The sequence below is a fragment of the Cavia porcellus genome, unplaced genomic scaffold (genome assembly GCF_034190915.1).
Source record: "Cavia porcellus strain 051 isolate PalLab524CR breed Dunkin Hartley unplaced genomic scaffold, mCavPor4.1 scaffold_29, whole genome shotgun sequence".
NCBI lineage: Eukaryota > Metazoa > Chordata > Mammalia > Rodentia > Caviidae > Cavia > Cavia porcellus.
Window position 1 is genome coordinate 19299572 of NW_026947512.1, and position 22544 is coordinate 19322115.

Consider the following 22544-nt stretch of genomic DNA (forward strand, 5'->3'; position numbering starts at 1 on the left):
CCCGCGCGGGCCCGGTGCCTTCCGTGATTCTTCCCTCTCTCTGTAGCAGAACGGAGGGAAAGGTTCCGTGTGCGGCGCCCTGCGCGTCAGTTTGTTTGCAAGGGCAGTGACGGAGACTGGAAGCCCCGCGGCCTGCAGGCGGGGGCGTGAGGAGGCGGAATCCACCTTCCTTTTGCACTGGGGGGCGGGGAAGAGGGGGCCGGGCCAGCGGCCAGGACCAGGCAGCGTAGACAGCGGGCTGCGGAGATGGAGGACGACACGCCGCCGTGGGGCAGCGAGCCCGTCTCGGGTCCCGGACCCGGCGGCGGCGGCGGAATGATCCGCGAGCTGTGCCGGGGTTTCGCACGCTACCGCCGCTACCTGGGCCGGCTGAGGCAGAACCTGCGCGAAACCCAGAAGTTCTTCCGCGACATTAAGTGCTCCCACAACCGTTGCTGTCCCTCATTCCCTGCGGGCTGCGGCGGGGCCGAGCCCGGCCCTGTGAGCGATGTCGCTGAAATCGGCCTGCCGGCGGGTAAGAATGACAAGCCCGAGAGACAGAGGGAAATGAGAGGGCGGACCGCACCCCTGCTCCTGCAAAACAACCCCGGGAAGACACGGAAAGGGGCCATCGGGCCGCGTGGTCCGGCGAGTCTGAGGTGCCGCGGAAGCGGGAAAGCGTGCCTCGAGGCGGGGGCGCCGCAGCCTCAGCCGGGAGTCCGGAGTCGGGCCGAGGGGCCCAGTGCTGGAGCCAGGATCAGCGTACCGGGCCGGGCGCGGGCAGGACCGGGGAGGGCCGGTGTCGGGAGGGCGGGGGTTAGTCCGCCGAGTGGGAAAGTTGCTGAGTTTAGGTGGAGCAGGGCAGTTGTGGATAAAGCCTAGGTGGAGGAATGGAGGGGCAATCGGCAGGGTGTCTTGATTGACCTGGCACTGCAGTGGGACGTGTACGTGTGTGTTTAACTGTGTAAAAGGCTTGTACACCAATTGTGAGGCAGTTCTGTGAAGCAGGAATGTGCCTGTCTTAAATAGGGTTGTGAGCAGCGAAGGAAATGTATCTAATGGGTGGCAGGGTGTTGCTGGGAGATGCTGTCTATGGTGAAGAAGTTAAAGAGGGAAGAGATCCTTTCTGTCCTGAGCACTTGAAGATCTAGCTGCTCTGGTCCTCCTTGACAAAATCCTTTCTCGGATGTGCCAGAGGCCCCAAACTACCTAAAATCGTGCACGATCTTCAATATCTAACTTCATGTTCCCTTTTTAGCTGCTATCCGTGGAGCACTGGAGAATGCAGTTACTACTGTATGCCAAATAATAATAGTGTCTTGTGCACCTAAGAGGACAGTGCATGTATGCAGGTTGGAAGGGAAAAGGGACAATATAGCAAAGATGTCCATGGGTTTAATTTAGTGATCCTTTAAAATTGCTCCAGCAGCTGATTAAAAATGCCTCGTCCCTGCTCTCATGCAGATTCTGTTTGAGGACGTTGGTGGGTCTGAGAATCTAATATGAGAATCTAATATGAGATTCCGATGCAGTCTGAAACACACTTTCAGAAATGTCAGTTTGGGCACTGACGGTGCAAATTGAAAGGGTTGTTCCAAGTTTGTGTGTGGGCCTCGTATTCCCAAAGTTGGAGATTTAATATCTTAAGCTTGAGATTCAATAGTGGTGATAAAAATGAGCTTGTATGATTCCGATAGGATCCTACACGGTACCATTCCAGTTAGCTGGCCTAAGTATCAATGAAAAAAACACCTATTTTACCTCAGGGGATTAGAGTGTTAACTAGCTTTTCTGAAGCTATGGTTTTGAAATGGTCTGTCCAGAGATCTGCTGTTCTAGAAATGGATTTGCGGAGGGAACTGACATCTTAGGCTGCCTGAAAACAGCTGGTGAGAAGAGCTAAGGTTTTCAGGGAGGATCCCCAGAGTGTGTGCTTGCAGCCTCTCCCTAAGCAGCACTTTCTAGCAACTTTTTCTGATCTGAAGTTTTTCTCAAAGCTTATCTTAAAAAGCCTTGTTTTGGTGCCTCATTTTAAGCAACTATTTTAGAATTTGCCCTACAAAGAGAAACTGGAGAATACATTCATCTTAGAAAGGTGGCAGTTTCTGAGACATCTTGCTTGACTCTCATCTTTATTCTTTAAAAGCCAACTTGAGAAATACAAGTGCACCTTTGTATTTTGCCTCATTGGCTTTTCTGGTTGACTGCATTATGAACTCATCTTTGTGTATGTAACTCTCAGAACGCTGTCTATCCCAGGTAAAAACGCAGCATGGTACAGATGATGGGATGGAAGCAATTTGATTTGTTCAGTAAAGCACTTCCCTCCCTGTCAGTGAAGGGTTTTGTTTTTGTGGGGCAAACATGCACTAGGGAAAATCAGAATGTATATTTTAGGGATGCCATCTCCCCAGCTATTAAGGTAATCACCTTAGTAGAAACTACTCCTCAAAAGACAATTAGCTCCTGTTTTCTACTTTTACAGGCCATCTTTGTAACACGGTCAAAGTCATTCAAAGACTGTCTCATTTCTTTTGAAACCTTGGTTTCTCATTAATAGAAACTTGGACTGTTAAGGAAAGAAACACTTAATTCTTTTTTTTTTTTTTTTTTTCTTTTTGTGCCAGGGATAGAACTCACGACCTTGAGTTTGCCAAGCAGGCACTTACACCGCTGAGCTAAACCGCTGGCCAACACTGAATTCCTAACCTAACAAACCTTGAGAAAGTTTTAATCATTGAAGAATAGAACTGTACTTCTAGATTTGGTATAGTATGATATTTGAGCAATTGCAGATTATTGGCTAACTATATGCAATTATTGGACTATAAGGGTGGCAGCAACTGTAAGACAATTTTTTTCTTTTTTTTTTTTTTTTTTTGTCTTTTTGCTTTTTATCGGTACTGGGGATCGAACTCACAACTGCCTGCTTATGCCGCTGAGCTAAATCCCCAGCCCCAACAGTAAGACAATTTTTGTGTCTCTTTGTTTTTTTGAGATGGAGTCTTATTATGTAATTTAGGCTGGTGTTGAACTCAGTGTGTAGCCCAGGTTGGACTCCCAGCTAGCCCAGTCCTCCTGCCTTGGCCTCCCAAGTGCTGGGATACACCACTATACCTTGCTTCTTTGTATTAACATTCATAATGCCCTATAATACCAAAAATTTTTGTTTCACTTTCAACGACAAAGTACTAGGAAGAAACCCAAAATAATACTTCCTTCTTAATCTTGATAGTTTTATATTCACTCAGTGCAATGTAGAAAATATGATATATATATATTTTTAATTTTAAGGAGAATAAAATAACCCAATAAAATGATACAGAATTTCAAGATAAGATGATGGGAAATTAACAATGGTTATTATAGTACATATTGTTGCCCTTGAAACGGTTGCTCAGATTACCAGAGATTGGTATGCAAAATTGATTAAACACTATAAGCACTAACTGTTCCTTTCAATGAACTAGTAGAATGAAGAGTACAGTGTTCTTAGCTACCATATATATACACATATGTATATATTTATTTATTTCCTCCTTTTTTCTTTTCTCCTTTTCCCCTTTCCAATTGTTCTTTCATTTTGAGTACTTCTTTCCCTTTCACAATAGCTATTTACCTTTTGAATTGTATTTACTCTTTCAGTTTCTTACACTACGGAGACAACACAATGTTTACACATGCCAGTCTGATTTCACTTACTGGTATGGTCTCTAGTTGCACACATTTGCCTATTAAAGCCTTGAGTTTATCTTTCTTTATAGTTGAGTGGTACTCCATTGTATAAAAATACCACGTGTATTTTATCCATTCCTCAGTTGATGGGCATTTGGGTTCATTCCAAGAATGTGCTGCTATAAACTCTGGTACACATATGTTGCTGTGGTGTAGTATGTTTCCAGTTCTGGAAAAATACTCAGAAGGGGATTAGCTAGTTCAAATGGGACCTCTAATCCTAGTTTTTTGAGGCATCTGCACACCGATTTCCACAGAGGTTACACCAGTCTACACTCCCACCAACAGTGGAGTAGGGTTCCTTTTTCTCCATAGCCCTGCCAGCATTTGTTATTGGATTATTTTTTGATGATAGCCGTTTTTTCTGGAGTGATATGGAATCTCAATGTGTTAATTATATGCATATGATATTTTAGAATTTTAAAAAGGGATGGAATTCTAAAATGGTCTTTTAGAGAGTGGCCTCACAGAAAGAAAACTGAATTGGGAGTAAGTTTCTTTGATTCAGTTCTGCTAAGTCTTTGGCCTTCTTTTCACATCAATTCAGGGGATGATACCACTTATGTATTTTAAATTGTTAAAGATTTGTTTTATTATTATTATTGGGTCATCGGATTCAATAGTAATGAGATAAAGACTTTGAGCTCTTCTAAAGAAAGGCAAGGTTAAAAAAAAAGGCAAGGTGGGAATATTTAAAAGTAGGAGTTGGGGGTGGCGGTTTAGCTCAGCAGCATAAGTGCCTGCTTGGAAACACAAGGTTGTGAGTTCAGTCCTCGACACAAAGGAAAAAAAAAAAAGTAGAAGAGGGAAAAATATTTCTCCTGTTTTATGACAGTAGAACTCCCGTTTTTGCAGTTTGTCAGAAACCTCTCAGTTTTAAGAAATTGTGACTCTACTGTGTGTGTTTGGAGCACTGTCATTTGTGCTGCCTCCCTTTAATTCTGGTCCCACCCCCTGCTAACTGAATGACTGTGGGCAAATCACAAGTGTCCTGTGCCACGGTGCTCATGTGGAAATGGTGATTGTATAGTACTTACCTAGGGGATGGCTGGGAGCTCATACGTGTATGTGTTCAAAGCAGGACCTGGTGGGCCTGGTAAGAATTAGCTGTTATATGGTAATCTCATGGAACTCTGGGGATCCTCCTTGAAACATTAGCCCTTTTCACTAGGCAGTGGGCTGTGTACACTAGCTAGAGTCAAAGACATTGCTTTTGGGCTGGAGATAGTAGAAATCAATTTTTCCCTTCTATGCTATTCTCTTAAGGAAAAAATAATTATAATTATGATCATAATAGGACACCTATTTGTTTCTAGGGGATGATGGGTACAAAGAACTTGGAGGGCCTGAACTTTGTCTGCTATAAATACCTAATCTAATCTAAACTTTATACATATGCAATGTATAAAACAGGAAAACAGCTATGGTGCGACTAGTTTATAAGCATTTTATGTGAGTTGTAATTGGTTTTTATAGGTGTTTGTCTTTGGTTAGATGAGAGGTAGGTGTAACAACGTTCTCCATCCTTTTTTTTTCATGCCTGGTAGTGGAAATTGAGTGCCAGAATTTAGAAGGGGAAAAGTGCTAGTGTACTTATTTAGAATATACGTTGCCTTAGAAATTTATTTGAATAGTAAAGTTAAGTGGCAGGGTGACATTTGGGGAAAGAACAAAACATTGGGAGGGAGGAGATTCTTTGCAGCCTGCTTTCATCTTTATGGAACTGGGGGCTGTTGAGAAGCTGGGTGAGGGTGAAATAGCTCTGGGTGGGGTGGATGGGCTTTTGAGTAATTTGCCATGATTTGTTTAGAAGAGCTACCTGTGCATTTCCATATAAACTCAGTAGAGATGCTGTTATAATTGTGGCTTTAAAAGTTTTTTGGTACCTTAGATTAATAAAACTTCATTTTTCTTTCTTTTTTTTGGTCTTTTTCGTTTTTATCGGTACCAGGGATCGAACTCATGACTGCCTGCTTGCAAGGCAGGCGCTTATGCCGCTGAGCTAAATCCCCAGTCCCAAAACTTCATTTTTCTAAATTGAGCTAAGACTTTTTTCCCTATCTTTTTAAGACAGGGTCTTGCTAAGTTGCGCAGATTGGGCCCAAACTTTTGATCTTTCTGGCTCAGCCTCCCTATAGCTAGCATTACAGGCGTCACTGCACCTGGCTGACTTTGTCTTTCTTAATTTCCTTCCTATATAGAAACAGTATACAGTGGTCAAAAGCAAGCCCGGACATTCACTTATCAACTGTGTGACTCTGTCAAGTTACTTAACCTGTTTGATTTGAGGGTTCTTATATAAAATAGGAATGACACTTCATACCATAAACTGTGATTCTGTCGGTAGGAGACACCCAAAATAGGCATATTCCTAGAGATAGAAAGTAGCTTGGTGGTTGACAGGGAGCACGGGAAAAGGAAAGTCAGGAGTGGCTGCTACTAGGCATGGAGTTGAAAATGCTCTGCAATTAGACAGTATGATGGTCATACAGATTTGTGAACACAGTAAAACTCACTGAATTGTATACATAAAAGTGGTTAATTATGTCTCTGTGAATAGAATGGAAGTGACATGTAAGGCAATGTGCATGAGAGCAAAGGTGTGCAGTTAGGGTTAAATGTGTGTGACTGTGTGTGTGCAGTGGTTGGAGAGGATGTTGAAACAAGGGGCTGGAGCAGAGTAAGAGGCAGCAAGGAAGAATGCAGGGTAGAATGCTTTTGAGTTGGAACCAGATTAGTCCCAGGACTGCAGGCTTTGAGTCCAGTTCTGTTTCTGTGGCTCATTATTCTCTGCTGCCCTGGTTATAGGGAAACCAAATGCACCCTGCAGCAGGCAGACTTGTCACAAATGAGTCATAGCATGGACGCCATAGCTTGCTGTGGGACCCTAGCTGTGCAGGCCTCTTAGTCTAGTTTCCATGCCCCACACTCAAGGCCTCAGACCCCTCATTGCTGCTTAGGCCTGGGAGGAAATGGCTTTCCAAGCACAATGGCTCTTGCACCCCATCCCTGTTAGCTTTTCCCCTTCCTAATCTTCCTTTCCTGAGAAAATCTGTTTCCCACGGCACATGGCAGCTTGCTATTTAGAAGGGTTGTAAAATTCTGCCAGGTCATAAAAGAAAAAAAAATGCCTTTAAGTTTATCATTAGTTTATGTTTATCATCATGATATGTTTAATCTTAAAATCATTACTTATTTCAGTGTGGCATGTTCGTCCAGCCTTGCAGATAGCGTTTAAAGAAAGCATAGATTTAATTTAAAAATCAGCTGTGATTGTTCAATGCTATTTTGCTCTGCCAACTTTTTCCTTGGTTTTTCTTTTCTTTTTTTTTTTTTTTAATGCTTTGTTCTATTTCACCAGACTGAGAAAACAAGGAATCTTCTTATGGTGCATTTCAAGGGCAGTCTTTTGAAAATAAAAATCTCAAAGTATGTCACTGAATTAAAGAGAAATATGCATTTCACTTTATATTGGTTACTTAGTTTCTGTAGCCTCTGATCATTCAGATTGGGTATGTGTGTACGTATTTATTTATTTATTTATCGGTAAAAGAGCTGTGAGTATATTTGTCTTACCCTGCTGACTAGATTTTGAACCCCTAAGGATAAAGACTGTTTTGGTCACCTTTGTGTTCTCTACAGTGCCTCACCTTTGTGATTTGTACATGATAGGTAAATAAATAACTATTAAGTTATTTCTGTGACTAGTAGATATTAGAATGATATTTTGAAATTAAATGCAAAATAATTCTCACATCAGAAAGGTACTTTTGCCCTATAGAAAATATTTTGTAGAATCACCTATTTTTATTTTTGGGCCCCTAAAAAAAGAACAGAAATAGAAGGTCAGTTGGACTGGAGATGTTCATTTATTTATTTAGAGATGGGGTCTTGTCATGTTGCCCATGCTGGCCTCAAACTCAAGAAGGCTCCTGCCTAACCTGAGTAGCTGGGATCACTAGCATGTGCCACTGTGCCCAGGGAGGCTATGGTTACATCCAATATCCCAAGGAATTATTTTCATATCCCAAAGAACGAGTTACATATAATACCAATAGCTCAGAGTTTCACTATGATATGGAAAGTAAACTTTTAATATTTATTTACTCAACATATCTTTAATGCCTGATTTTTTTATACGATACCCAGAGTGTTACCCAATGGTGAACCCCTTTCTTTTCCTCTGATATTATTAATTCCAAACTGATGTTTTGAAAGGATTACTGTTTTATGATACCTTCTCCCTTTTTTTGGTTGAGACATGGTCTCGATATGCATTTCAGGCTGGCCTTGAACTCATTATATAGCACAAGCGCCTTTGAATTCGCAGAGATTCTTGTGCTTCAGGCTCCTTAGTACTCAGATGTGCCACCACATCTGGCTTCATGTTACCTTTAGAAAATTGTCTACAAATTGATTACCTACTTAACTGTTAGTCATCTTTGATGAGCGGGCAGTCATCTTTTTTGAGGCAGTACTTGATACTGAACTCAGGGCCTTGTTGCTAGTCAAGCATTCTACCACTGAGCTATATCCCACAGCTGTCTTTGAGAGCGTAGGAGGGGGTATCTGGCAGATTGTATGATTAAATAGCATTGGTAAGAATAGTAGTTGAGGGCTCGGTATGGTGGTACACACCTGTAATTCCAGCACTTAGGCAGGAGAATTGCCATGAGTTTGAGGCCAGTGTGTGCTATGCAGTGAGACCCTATCTGAAAAACAAACCAAAACCAAACCAAAACAAAACAAAACACCAAGAATAAAAGTTGAGAGCTAGGTAGAATGCTTGCTTAGCATTTGTGAGACTTTTGGGGAAAAAGTAGGAATTGAAGTACTCTACTCACTTTCTGAATGAGTACAAGAAAATTAGTTGTATTCCCCATCCCACCCCTCTTAGGATTTTGCAGTATTGCCCAGCCTGACCTTAAATTTGTGATCCTCCAACCTCAACCTCCTGAGTTACAAGTTACAGGAATATCCACTGTTTGATGAAGTAATGGTAATTGTGTGGCTCAGATGCAGAATGCATTCATAAGGCTTATTGTTAGAGCTTCTTTCATCTCCCTACTCTCTTTAGAGAAGCCAGTAGCAAGAATGTGAGGCATGTGGCTGGGTGGTGTTCGCCTGTAATACATAGTTGTAAGACCTAAGGTCAATTTGCTCTTTCCAGTTGGAAAAAAATGGCCTCTAGGGGGCTGGGGATTTAGCTCAGCGGCATAAGCACCTGTCTTGCAAGCAGACGGTAGTGAGTTTGATCCCCAGTACAGGAAAAAAGAAAAAGAAAAAAAAAATGGCCTCTAGGAATGATGGGTTTTACTTTCTGTACAGCCTGGGGAATAAATGGTGTTACTTGTAAGAAAAGTAGAGAGGATACATCAGTGTGGAAGATGTAGGTTTTGTTTCTTCTCAAAACTCTGACTGGAGACCCTTTAAGGATGCCTAGTCTCAGTATAGGCCACTCAGAGACTTGAAGATTGATTCAGTTCTTTGTTATGCATCCTAAAGTTGACCTAGGAACAGAAAAAACAAGTAGCAGTGGCTAAGTGCCTTTTACTTTGAGCTGTGAAGCAGGTTGAAGTGCAGTATGTTTTCCTGTGCTTCTCACAAGCAGTGTGAATGGTTTGGATCCAGTCTCCAGAGCTGTGTGCATTGTGGCTGTGGGAACTTTTTGCCAATCGCTTTCTTTGGAGATGGCTTTCTTACAGTGTATTTCCATTCCCTGGGATGTTGCTTTTTGGACAGGAAGATGGGAGGTCTGACTTGAGGATTGTTTTGTTTTCCACTTGTCTAACAAAAGAATACATCATAATTGCCCAAAGAATGATGTCTTGGTTGTGTACTCATAAAAGCTTTTGATTTTGAAAATTGGTTTAAAAAATTAAAGTGCTTTTATCCCTTTTGCTTGTGTATAAAGTTTCTAACATTAGCTTTATCAGATTGAGAATTTCAGATCAGATAAGATTTCAAGTTAGTGTTTTTTATACCCTCTCCAGGCTGTATAACGGGGAGAGAATTTCCCAAGATTTAAAAAAAAAAAAAAAAAAAGCCATCCTATTTCATAGCATGTGCCTATAACCCTAGCATTCTGGGAGTCTGAGAGGAGAACTTGCAAATTTTAACCCAGCCTGGGCACTTGGTGACTTAGTAAGAACCTGTCTCAATAATAGAAAATTCAAAAAAGGACAGGTTGTATAGCTTAGTGAGCTGTCTCTAGGTTTAATCCCCAGTACTGGGGGAAAAATTGTTTTTTTCTGGTACAATTACTAAGGCCATGTCACAACTGCAGCTGACCTAGTTTCAGCAGACACTGTTCATCCAGATTGGAAGAAGAGTGACTAAACCAAGGTTGAGTTTATGTTTTAGGGATATTTCATAAAATATACTATAGCCTTAGTTTTTAATATCATAGAGATATATGAATACAAAGAGGAACATGGAGGAAAATAGGAGAAAAGTCACTCTTATTTCTTGGCATATAGAAACTCTACTAGGGAAGCCTGTTTTAGTTTTTCCACATTGAACAACTGGCCTGATCTGTGGAGAAAACTGGAGATGTTCTGCTGCTCTAACTTGGAAAACTGGTTTGTTTGTAGAGTAAAAGAAAGGATGGTAAGGAGGTAGCCTGCCCTCTTCCAGAGACAGCCATTTGTTCTCTCCTGTACACCCACAGAGCCATGGTAGGCACTGTGAGGTCAAGCTTCCTCCGGTGGCTTCTCCTTAAGGCTCTGGTTGGGGATACGTGATTTTCATCAGTGTCCTGCGCTGAAGCATGCTGCTGGCCACAAGCTCTGCCTGTGGCTTTGGATGGTAAATCTGATCCTTTGCTGGGGGTACTGTTCAATGGTGGGTACCTGTGTAATGTATCCAAGGGTTCAATCCTCAGTACCACAATAAAATAAAAACTCAAACCAAACTCAATTCATTTGATCCTATTTACCTAAACAAGTGGCCCAAATTCTCCAGACTCTCAGCAGTGACAGTACCATTGAAAAGGTAATGCTCAGGGCAAAAGGGGAGACAATGAAGCAATTGTTATTCTTAGATTCTGTTATCACTATATATTTGATGTATTTTTTTTCCTGCTGTTTTTCCTTGTCTGATAAAATTCTGTCTGTTCATCTCATTCTTCTGAGTCCAGAGTTACATGCACTTTCCCAGGTATCACTTTGGATCATTAAGTTTGTTTTTTTAAAAAATAATTTCACACATATAGAAATGTTGCTAGGACAACCTAAAGAGCTGTTATACCTACCATTCAGACTGTAATGCATTTGACCCATAAGTAGCCAGCTCTGTCCCTCATATATATTGTTTTATCTTTTTCAGAAGCTTTTTTTTTTTTTTTTTAATAGTACTGGGGATGGAACCCAAGTGCTGGTGCATGCTAGGCAAGAATGCTAGCACTGAGCTATTTCCCCGCCCCTTTTTCAGAACCTTTGACACCAAGAGGCAGATTGGTTGTCTAAATGCTCTTCTCCCACACAGGGACATGCTCCTCCCTCTCAGCACTCACTGTCTAAATCAGGAAATTAACATGGACTCAATATTCAGACCTCATTCGCGTTTTGCTAACTGTCCCACCAGTGACTTTTCTTTGTCTAAGATTCTTCAGGAATACAGATTGTGTTTAGTTTTTGGGTATCTTCAGATTCCTTCTATCTGGAACAGTTCCTTGGCTTTTCCCTGGTACTTATGTCTTGGACATGTTTAAAGAATAGCCTTTACATTTGCTGTGCTGATCCTCAGCCCTGGTCTGTAGGCTATTTCCTCATGCCTAGACCCAGGTCCCCAGCAGGAGCAGACAGACAAGTGCTGAGATGCACACTGCCATGCTTGAATGTTAACTGTATGTTTCTTCTGGTTTTGCCACTTCAAATTTGCCATTTTCTTTTTTCTTTTTTGAGACAAGGTCTTGCTATGTAGTTCAGGCTGGTCTTGATCTCACAGTGATCCTCCTACCTCAGCCTCCTGAGTGCTGGGACTACAGTCATGCGCCATCATGCCTGTCTTTAAATTTGTCATTTTCTTCTTTGCACTTCACTAATCTTTTGTAGGAAGGTGTTAAGAGATTTCACTGATACCTGTTTATCTTTCCCTATCGCTGGCATCCACTGACAACTTCCACTGCCTCATTGGTGGTTTTTATACCCGTCATGCTTTCTACATTTATTAGTTCGTGTTCTACCATAAAAGGCAGCTTTCTTTGTCCCTTATGTATATCAATATGGTCTTAGGAATTTTTCAATGGATTGTATCTCCTGTAATTCTAAGCTTTTAATGCATGTGTTACCCCCAGTTTGGTCTGTGAGCCCCTGTTCAGGTTGGTTCTGGTGTCCTTTGGACATATCCCCACCGTTATAGCATGCTTAATGGTTATAAGCTGCTTTATGCTGCCTTCTACACAACAGAATAAGCCTTCTGGGAAGCATGGGCTTGGCACATCCTTCGAGGAATCGCTTCCATCTCTACATTCTGTAAATTGCAGCTGTAGCTGTCAGCCCTGTTTCGGTTCCCTCAATAGCATGACCAGCCTTAGGAGCAGTTTCATCCAGAAAGGAATTTGTCAGCAAGCTGCTACATGCCATCTGATTTCACATGGTGCCCGGAGTGTGTGTGTGTGTGTGTGTGTGTGTGTGTGTGTGTGTGTATGAGCACCTGCCATTAAGAAGGCTCTTTCTATCTTTGCTCGTACCAGGGCACTCTGCTTCTTAAAACCTGGTAGCAATCTTACCAGGGCCACCAGATGGGAAAACTTCAGGAACACTTCTGTTGGCTTGCCTTTCAGCTGCCAGTAAGAGCTTTGCTACGTGAATGCAGTTCAAGTCTCTGATTTTCAAATGGCATTCATGAAAGTACCTTGTACTACTTGGTTCTAAAGACTCTGAACCCTGACTGTGTAAACATATGGTTTCCTTAAATTGAGGTCTTCCTGTGTCATTCAGAATTTTATGGGCTGGGGATGTAGCTTAGTGGTAGAACATTTGTCTAGTATGTGCAAGGCCCAAAGTTCAGTCCTTAGCACTGCAAATAACAAACAGAAACAAAACACCCCACCCCGAATTTTATAAATTTAGCTGAACTTAAGACAACTTATTTGAAAATAATGAATAAATGTTTCTTGTCTAGAATTTTTTTCTCTGAGCTCCTGGAAATTTTGTAGCGCCATACTTTATAGAATTGATTTTGGTAGAAAGACTATATAATATTCCTTTCTAGTCTTAGAATTTGTCTTTTTCTCTTCTTTTGGTAGACTGTTATTATAAGAGGCTAGGGATACTGTGGCTTAGTGGTAGAACATTTGCTTAGCATACACAGGGCCCTGGGTTCCATTCTCAGCACAACATAAACAAACAAGTATAAATATCGAATACACAATGAAACATCATTACTTACTTGCAGTAACGTGTGTTTGTGTCACTGGTTGCTTCAATTAATTATAACATACTTTTTATTCATTTGCTTATAGAGAGGACTTAAAGTGTCTCACATAAAAGCTCATATATGAGAAGATCAGTATTAACAGTGATATTAAAAAAAAAAACAAAAGACAGCTCCTGAAGGAGGGAAAGCCTTGAGTACTAGGACTAGAATAGCAGTAGTTTCCCTGTTGAGACCTAAATTAACACTGAAGTCCTTGTCAAACCTCTGGAATTGTAGAAGAAAAGGTGTGATGTCTTTCATTACCCACAGTCTTATAACAACTCACAGTCTTACACATACTTTTTTTTTTTTTTTGGTGTCAGAGATCGAAATCATGACCTTGCGTTTGCCAAGCAGGCATTTACGCAGCAGAGCTAAATCCCTGGCCCCAACTCACAGTCTTATAACAAAGGATGGCTAACAAGAGCAAAACATAATAATAGACTTATTTGTTTTTGTGGTGCTGAAGATTTTTTTATTTTATTTAAAGAAAAAACAAATCGGGGCTGGGGATTTAGCTCAGCGGCATAAGCGTCTGCCTTGCGAGCAGGCAGTCGTGAGTTCGATCCCTGGTACCGATAAAAATGAAAAAGACAAAAAAAAAAAAAAAAAAGAAAAAGAAAAAACAAATCAGTAAAAGCATACAAGTAATACAGAATTTCAAAAAAAATAAACAGAAATCACTAGTTAATAGATTACATATTGTCATCTTAGAAATAGTTGTTTAAGTTACAAAATTAAGCATACAAAGTGGCCATTCAAACAGTGAGATTGCAAACAATTGTGTTCAATGATCCAACAAAAACTTAGTAATATGGTCATCTATCTTACATACCTAAACACACTTGCAGATGTGTCCTTTAGAGCACTTTCTTACAATAACATTTGCACATTTTAGGTTTTATTATTCCCACAGTTCTTATTACTTTTTGGAAGAGAATAAAACCAAATGTGACGAAACAAACTAGTCAGTCAAAACAAAGGATGGACATAGTACAGGATGTAAAAACGGAATACAAGGTAATCAACAATGGTTACCATAATGCCTCTTGCTACCTTAAAAAGAATTGCCTATATCATCAGGTATAATAGAATTGAACCAAACAGTACAGAACAAAACCAATAAAACCTAAATATTGGAGACATTACTGAACTTCAAAAGAAGATAATAGTCAAACCAGAATGGGCATCATAGTGAATCTTACTGCCTTCAGAGTACTTGCCTATACCCTCAAACTTGATCCTATCAAACAGAACAGAATAGAGTAAAATCAGTCAAAACAAGATGGTGAGAGCAACACAAGGCTTCAAATCGAGTGAATAGGAAATCAAAAATGTTACTATAATGTATCCTGCTAATTTTTAAAAATTTTTTCCCTTAATTAAAAAAATAATTAAAAAATTAATTAATTTACTTATTTTTAAAAAAGGGGGAAATTAAGATAAAAGAGGGCATAACAACATAACAATACAGGTCAGAACAGAACAATTTAAGCAACATAGTATTTCACCACAAGATAACCCGACTTAATATTAGTTACCATAGTGTCTCTTTCCTTGAAATATTTGAGTATAACTTCGTATACTATAGCATCAAACATATCAAGACAGTGTGAAACCATTCAAGAAGATGAAAGTATTACAAGGTATTTAGAACCAGCTAACAGAAAATGAACAATGGTTTCTATATTATCCCTTTGCCTATAAAAATTTTTGTTTATACTATCATATATAATAAAATCCAATAAGATACAATATAATAAAAGCAATGGAGACAGAAGAACAACAGTTGATGGGACTTCAAAACAAGATGGTATTAAATCAGCACTAGCTATGTCTTATTTTCTTCAAAATAGCTAGTTCATATCATCACAGATAATAATATCAAACAGCCCAGAATAAAACCATTCTAATTAATGAGTGAAAACTTTATAAGGCCTCAAAGCCATATAATGGGGAATCATGATTTCCACATACTTTTATGTAGGTGCTGAAGATTGAACCCAGGGCTTCACACATGCTAAGCAAACGAATGCTGTAGCACTGAGCCACGTCCTCAGCCAATAGCAACTTTATTTAATCATAATGCACAGGCCTTCAGAAATGAAGACCCAAAGATCCAGGGAACACTTGCCTTAGTGCTTCAGTTCAGAGAACAAACAGCCATATAGAAATGTGATTAGACAAAGGGTGTGATCTGATAGTATTACTGTTTCTTTCCATTAACCTCACAAGTATTGGAATGGTGAATAAGCAAGAAGCAGGGTATATTGATTCAAATCCATTGTCATTACTGCAAAAGCAATTTAAAGTATATATCCTGACATGTCACTAGTGACATAGTTTATTAACATTCCTTCTCTTGACCTTCATTTATAGACTAATTTTGCCAGGCATGGTGGCACATACCTAGCTCTTGGGAGGCTGAGGCAGGAGAATTGTCATGAGTTTGAAGCCATCCTGGGCTACAAAGTAAGTTCAAGGCCTGGCTGAACTACATAGCAAGATCCTGCCTCAAAAAAATTAGAAAAAAAATTGGAATAATTTTAACTTGAAATCCAAACAGTAACATACACTGATTGATAAGAAGAGCATTAAGAATTTCTCTGAAAAGTGCTTAACGTTTCTTTTAGAAAAGGAACTCTAGAGATCTTAGCTAGAATAATAGTAACAGTTTTAAAAGTGTGCACCAGCTGTCCTCTTGGTTTGGGGCAACTTTCAGGATTATGTCAATCTGCTTTAAATATGGGTTTTATAACTACTGCATTTTGTGTGTTTGGTTCAAAATTAAGAAACTCGTGGTGGAGGCCCTGCCCAATGTTGACCACCGCCAAGACCTGCACAGAGTTGTGTTCTGCCTTTCCTCTACTTAAAGGAAACCTGGGATTTCTGTTTTGTATTTTAAGTTTCTGTTTCCTTACTTACAAATGAAGATAATAATACATGTGTCTTAATACACCTTGGGCAATGAGATAAGTCGAAGCAAATAAAGGGATGAGTACATAGAAAGAGCTCAAGGGTTATTCAGAACAAGTAAGATAGTGTGCTCGTTTCCTTGCTCTACTCTTTCTAGTTCTAATTTGAAGTCTTTATTTGGAAATAACTTCAGTCAAGATAATCTGTGTTTAAGAACAACTAACCAAAAAAGAAAAGAAAAAGGCCTAAAACCTTGTTTTGCACTTAAGACAATTTGATGTGACTCTTCCTGCAGCGAATTGGCAGGGTAAGTGTGTGCTGGCTGAAATGTCATGCTGTTACCTTCTGGCAGCTCATATGCAGATGCTATTGTATTAATTACCAAAGAAAGACTGACTCAGAAGTCCTTTAACTGTCAGTGAAGCAGCTGCTCCAGCTCCGAGATAGGTTTCCTTCCTCCTAACTACTGCCAGTCTACAGCTTTTAATCTCTTCTTTGGAAATTGCTAAGACTGTACGCAGAGCCCCAGGGTAGTTCAGTTAACTTTTTGATCTGCAGTAAGCCTGGGGGGAGCCTGCATAATTAATTTCACATATACTTTAAAGTAAAATAAAAACAACCAGATGAGCCTGCTGTCTCCCTTACATCCTTCCTCTTTCAACAGTTACAACAGAATTTAAGATCCGAAAAGGATGTCAATATATGTACTGTCCAACCCTCTCAGTTTACAGATGAACAGTTCAAGGCCCAGAAAGAAAGCAAGTAGACTGCCAGTGTCACTGCGTTGGTCAATGGTGGAGCCTGGGGTCAGAATACGCCCTCACTCTGGTGTGTTCTCACTTCCATGTTGCACACCTTGTCACTGAGCTAGCTCCCAGAGGAGCAAGCTTTTCAGCATTTCTATCTATGTCTTGGTTCAAATCTTATAGACATGTTGGAGATTAATGAAAAAACAAATGATTTGTGGGAGAAACAATATACTTGGATAGTGATTACGGAAAAACATAGCCAGGCATAGTAGCACATACCTGGAATCCTAGCTACTTTGGAGGCCAACACAGGAAGATCACAAGTTCAAGGCCAGCCCGAGCAACTTAGCAAGATTGCCTCACAATAAATAACAAATCAATAAAAGGCTGGGGATGTATCTCAGTGTGAAGGCCCTGGGTTTAATCTCCAGTGCCTTCACATACACAAAAAAAGATTTGGGGGTATAGCCTAATGCTAGAGCACTTATCTGGAACTGGGTTCAACCTTCAGTACCACGAAATAAAACAAGCCAGAGATAGTTAGTGATGTCCACACCAAGGAGCTTTCTTCAGGGCAGTAGGCTCTCCCAAGGAGCCTTTGGAGTGCTTGGAAACCGAGCTGAACTCAACATCAACTCCCTTCCCTACTGCACTGGTCTTTATTGTTTTGACAGTAGGAGGTTTATTTGTAGTGACTGTTTTTGTAGGAGAGATGGGGCAGGGGAGGTAATAATTTGGGTCAGGTGAATAATGGGGTGTGTCAGCTGTGGTTCAGGCTGATGCAGCATGTTTTACTGGCTTTCCTTAGCTGAAACTTAGTTTCAGAGGGGTTTGGTTTCTCCTCTTGGTTCTGAAGTGGTGAAGTGGTGAAGTCCCCCAAAGCTCATTTAACTTTGTCACTTTTTAAAAAATAATTATGTAACAACTTTTAGTACAGGAATGTGAAGGTTGTCAGTGTGAATTGAGCTCTGGGAGGACAGGGAGAAGAGGAACGCTAGGAGGAGCAGAGGAAAGTATGGCTGGGCTTGTCACTGCCTCAGCTGAGAGAAGCTGGTTGCATTCTGCAAGGTAAGTGAGTGGAGGAGACCCTGCTCTTTATTCATGTCTTCTCACCAAGCTGAGTTCGTTCCTCTTAAAATAGTCATACCGTGCTTTTTGAAATACTTTGTGGATTCACTTTTGGCTTTCTGTAGACAATTTTCCACCATAAGTGGGTTCTTACACAGAACAAACAGGTGGATGATTTTAAGCATAGACTGTGTGTCAGTCACTGTGTTGGGTGTTAAGGATACAGGCAGCAGTAGGATGGTTCTTTGTATTTTTAATGATTATGAATAGAAAATGAGAATGAACTGTGATAAGCCTATAATTGTGAACAGGTACAAAGGATAACCCGTTGGTACTTGTTAAGTGCTCATGCAGACAACTACCTCTGCACCTGTGCTTTTAGATGGTAGGCTAGAAATTAGATCAGTAGCCTGGTGTTTTACTTTTTTGGGATGTGGAATACTGGGGATTAAACCCAGGGGCTTCACACTGAGCCACATCCCGAACCCTTTATTTTTTGTTTAGAGATGGGAGTATTGTTAAATTGCTACATTGCCCAGGCTGGCCTCAAATTTGTGATCCTCCTGCCTTAGCCACCCATAGTACTAGGATTATAGGCATGCACCATCACACCTGGCTTGGTGATTTACTTTTGTGCTTAGTAAAGAAAGAGCTAGGTGCTCACTGAGTACTCTATATTCACTTTTTCAAGGGAGATTCTTTCCTGGGAGATTCCCTTGGTTCTGTGTCTGATTTGCTAATGTGTGTGTTCAGGCTAGGGTGGTACCCTTAAAGGCAGACATGAGAGCAAGGAGTTGACTGAAGTGCAGAGAGGAGTCTGGTGGAACAAAGACTCTTTAAATTCTTTTGGCAGCACCATTTGTGAAAGAGAAGAAAGCCTCAAGGTTTGAGAATGCAGGTACATTCTGAAGTAGAGCCACCTTTTAGTGAATCAGGCTTCTTGTTTCAGTTACATGAGCAACATAGTCAACATAGAAATGGCTTATGGTGTAGTGACTAAAGCAAATACTATTTCACTTAGTAGTACCCCCAAAACTAATTATGATGTTGGGTTTAAAGATTGGCCTTTGTAAATCTTAGATGGAGGCGACTGTGGTGCTGAAGAAGTGGAAAAGGATTAAAACTATACTGTAAATTAGAATTAGGACACCAATTTCTAATTCTTTTCCCCACACGAGGTTATCATATTTTAGGATACTTTTTGTTCTTTTTTTCACTATTGTTTAAATCTGTTTGGGGAAGCTTGCCAGTGAGATTAGTTGTGCTTGTCTTGAAAGGATGATATTTTCTGAGACAGATCACATCTCTTTTTAGATATCCCCGGATTTTTTTTGTTTTTGTTTTTGTTTTTGTCTTTTTTCCTTTTTATCGGTACCAGGGATTGAACTCACGACTGCCTGCTTGCAAGGCAGGCGCTTATGCCACTGAGCTAAATCCCCAGCCCCCTGTATCCCCAGATTTTATCCCAGAAGTTAAAGACCTTTGTCTTACTCAGAGACTTGTCATCAATACATGGGAAGAATGAGACTGGATTAGGAATTATTGCTCCTAATTGAGTGCCCAATGATTTAGCAGAGAGATGAACTGAAAATACTTTAGAGCTCATGAAATCTTGCAAACCTTTTCATTCCAGTGTATGTACATATGTACAGATCAGCTGAGGTATTTAGTTAGAAAATATGCCATAAGTGAAAAGTATAAGCTAAAACTGCATATGGTAGAGATATTTAGAAGGGTCATGTATGTTTATGTGTTAGTTTTTCTGTCAAAAGGGGAGATTTTAATTTGGACACATTCAGGTGTGACTTAGCTTTGGACTTACGTCACATTACTGTCTTTTTTTTGGTGCCAGGGATTGAACTCATGACCTCATGTTTGCCAAGCAGGCACTTACACCTGCTGAGCTAAACCCCCGGCCCATTTGTTACTGTCATTTTAATGTTCTTGTGTTTGTGACAAAGTCCTTGTAACTCCATAGGCCCTCCTCCAGTGAATGAAAAAGGACGGTGTGGGCAGGGAAGATCAGGTCACTGCCACCTTTCTGGGTAGAAATAACTTCTTAATGCTTGGGGAGAACAGCTCTGTTTGATATTTGAGGAACTTTTTCTGACTGGGATATTTTCCTAATATCTTCTTTATCTGAGAGTTTCTTGGAAATGTTTCCTCTAGAACAGTGATGAGACGATTTTTAGAGCTTTCAGCAACACACAGGCCACTGCAGTACATGTGCCATAAGTTTACCACCACTGCTCTAAGACCCTGACATTCTAATGGATTCTCTATGTGGTGTCTCTAACTCTCCCTCACTCTTTTTTCTCTACTCCTTTCTCCCGCTTTCCCCTTCTCCATGCAGGCCAGCTGAGCTGCATTTCTTTCCCACCTGAGGAAGAGAAGTACCTCCAGCAGATTGTGGACTGCCTCCCCTGCATACTGATTCTCGGCCAGGATTGTAATGTCAAGTGCCAGCTATTGAACCTGCTGTTGGGGGTGCAGGTGCTTCCTACCATCAGGCTGGGCACTGAAGACAGCTGTAAGCTGCGGCGTCTCCGCTTCACCTATGGGACTCAGACTCGGATCAGCCTGGCGCTCCCTGGACAGTATGAACTAGTGCATACACTGGCTGCTCACCAGGGAAACTGGGAGACCATCCCTGAGGCGGACTTGGAGGTCCAAGGGGACAGTAAGGATGCTGCTCATGTTTTAGCTGAGCTGGAGGTGACAGTGCACCATGCCCTCTTAAAGGTACCGATCTTTACTCATACACCAATTGTACACATATGTGCCAGCTTTGCCTTTATTCTGACTTTATGAAAAAGTAGTTTGGTGATATTTACTCTAAACTCTAGCAGCAGCTTCTGGAGTCAGAGAAACATAACCTTGAAAGTTGAAAAGAGACAATATCCCTGCCTCTGCTTGCAGGCTTCAAGGCCCTAAATACTTTGCTTGTCTCTTCACCTCTTAATCTCTTGTTCTGAAAGAAAAAGAATATGTAACAATTACATCTTGACAGCTTTTACAGAATAGCTGTCATCAAAATGTAAAACCTCTTTTAATTTCTTAGTAGGAAGGTGTTGCTGGAGTTGTCTCTAGCCATCCCTTTGTGAAAGAACAAAAAGACAGTGGATAAGTAATGTTCTTACTAGAAGTGCTAGCAAGTGAAAATGTGTGTGACTTTGCCTTAGACCTAGCCGTGAATTTACTGAGCTGGCCAGCTCACTGTCTCAGTGTGAGGAGCCACATGTGGGCCAGTCATCTTGGTTTCTCTCTTGAAGTAAACTCCCAAAGAGAGCACAGGAGCTGCAGCATCTCCTCACAGATGGTACTGGGACGGAGTCCTCTGTCTTTGGGGCCTCCTTTGCTACTGAATAGGTTTAGGCCACCTGACCAGATCAAATGAGATCTGTGAAGGATACACTGTGTTGGGTCAGGAACAGACAGGAATGAAAGCGCAGTCCTGCTCGGCACGGGCAGTTCATCACCTCGGGCCTCCATGTCAGGAAGGATGGGCTGGTTTGGCAGTGCTTGAGAGGGCATTTGCTCCTTCCCTGTCACTCCTTTATTGGGCCTCTCCTAAGAGAGTGGTTTCCCAGACAGTGAATGGGTCCTTTGGCTGTGGCATGGCCCAGGAGACTCTGAAAGTGGAAACTGCCTTCTCATTTCCTTCCACAACCTTCTTTCATCTTGACATGCTAGAGGGAGCTGTGCAACAAGGCCCCTTCTTCACTCAGCTGAGTTTTGGGGCTAGGTTTCCTCTGTGTTGAGACTCAGAACTTATACTTTGGGCTCAAGGACAGTGTGAGAATTGTCTAGCAGTAGTTCTTGTTTATTGACTGAGGCCTGGTCAGTGGACCCATGAACTCCTTCACAGTATGTCACTGTTTGATTCATACACAATCTCTGTACTACACTGCGGCATTCTAATTCCTTCAAGGTTCCAGTTATTTAGCTTTCAGAAGTTTTTAGATTTTAATTCACTGCCATTCGCCACAATGTGGATTAACCTGGAGGATATTATGTTAAGTGAAATTTAGCCAAACAGAGAAAGGAAAATACTAAAAATATTATGCAGTCTGGCTAATAGTGGGATCTTAAAAAAGAATGAAAACAATGGTTCAGGGTACAGTGAAGAGGTGGAGGTCAAGAGGAGGCGGAAACAGGGAGATTGGAGGTTAAGGGGTACAAAATAGTAGGTATTTAGGCCTGAACAAACCTGGTGATGTAAAATCCAAGGTGTGGGCTATAGTTAATCAAACTGTGAATAAAATTGTGTTAGGCAGTTTTGTTAAATGACTAGATTTTAGCTTCTTATCACAAAAAACTGTGATATGATAGATGCGTTGATTAGCTTCACTATAGTAACCATTTGATTATCTGTATGTATCCCATTATATACTGTATTCTTCAAATATACACAATAAAATTTCCTAAAAAGGTAAAAGAAAGACATATATGTACCTACTACATGTATATGCATATACATCTATGAGTTTCATGAAGCAACTTATACTTCCGCAATGCACACTGATTTTCTTTTCCTTTAGACTTATTTTTTAAAAAATGATGGCAGCAACCCACTAAATCAGTGCTATGACCTGATCACTGTGACCTGCTGCTTAAAAAACACTATTAAGTAGCTGAAATGTCTGCTCTAAGCTGGATGGTGATTTTTTCCTGTTC

At 40.8% G+C, this 22544-nt stretch overlaps 1 protein-coding gene across 2 annotated transcripts in view; it reads left to right on the forward strand.

Moving 5' to 3' along the window:
- Positions 1–95: 95 nt before the first annotated feature.
- The window catches only part of Dstyk (dual serine/threonine and tyrosine protein kinase), a 53053-nt gene continuing 30604 nt past the window's right edge, over positions 96–22544 (forward strand). For both annotated transcript variants that reach the window (XM_003474673.5, XM_063240073.1), the window contains exons 1-2: positions 96–514; positions 20221–20609. In XM_003474673.5, the coding sequence (XP_003474721.1) occupies positions 247–514; positions 20221–20609 (657 nt within the window). In that variant the 5' untranslated portion in view covers positions 96–246. The remainder of the gene's footprint in view (positions 515–20220; positions 20610–22544) is intronic.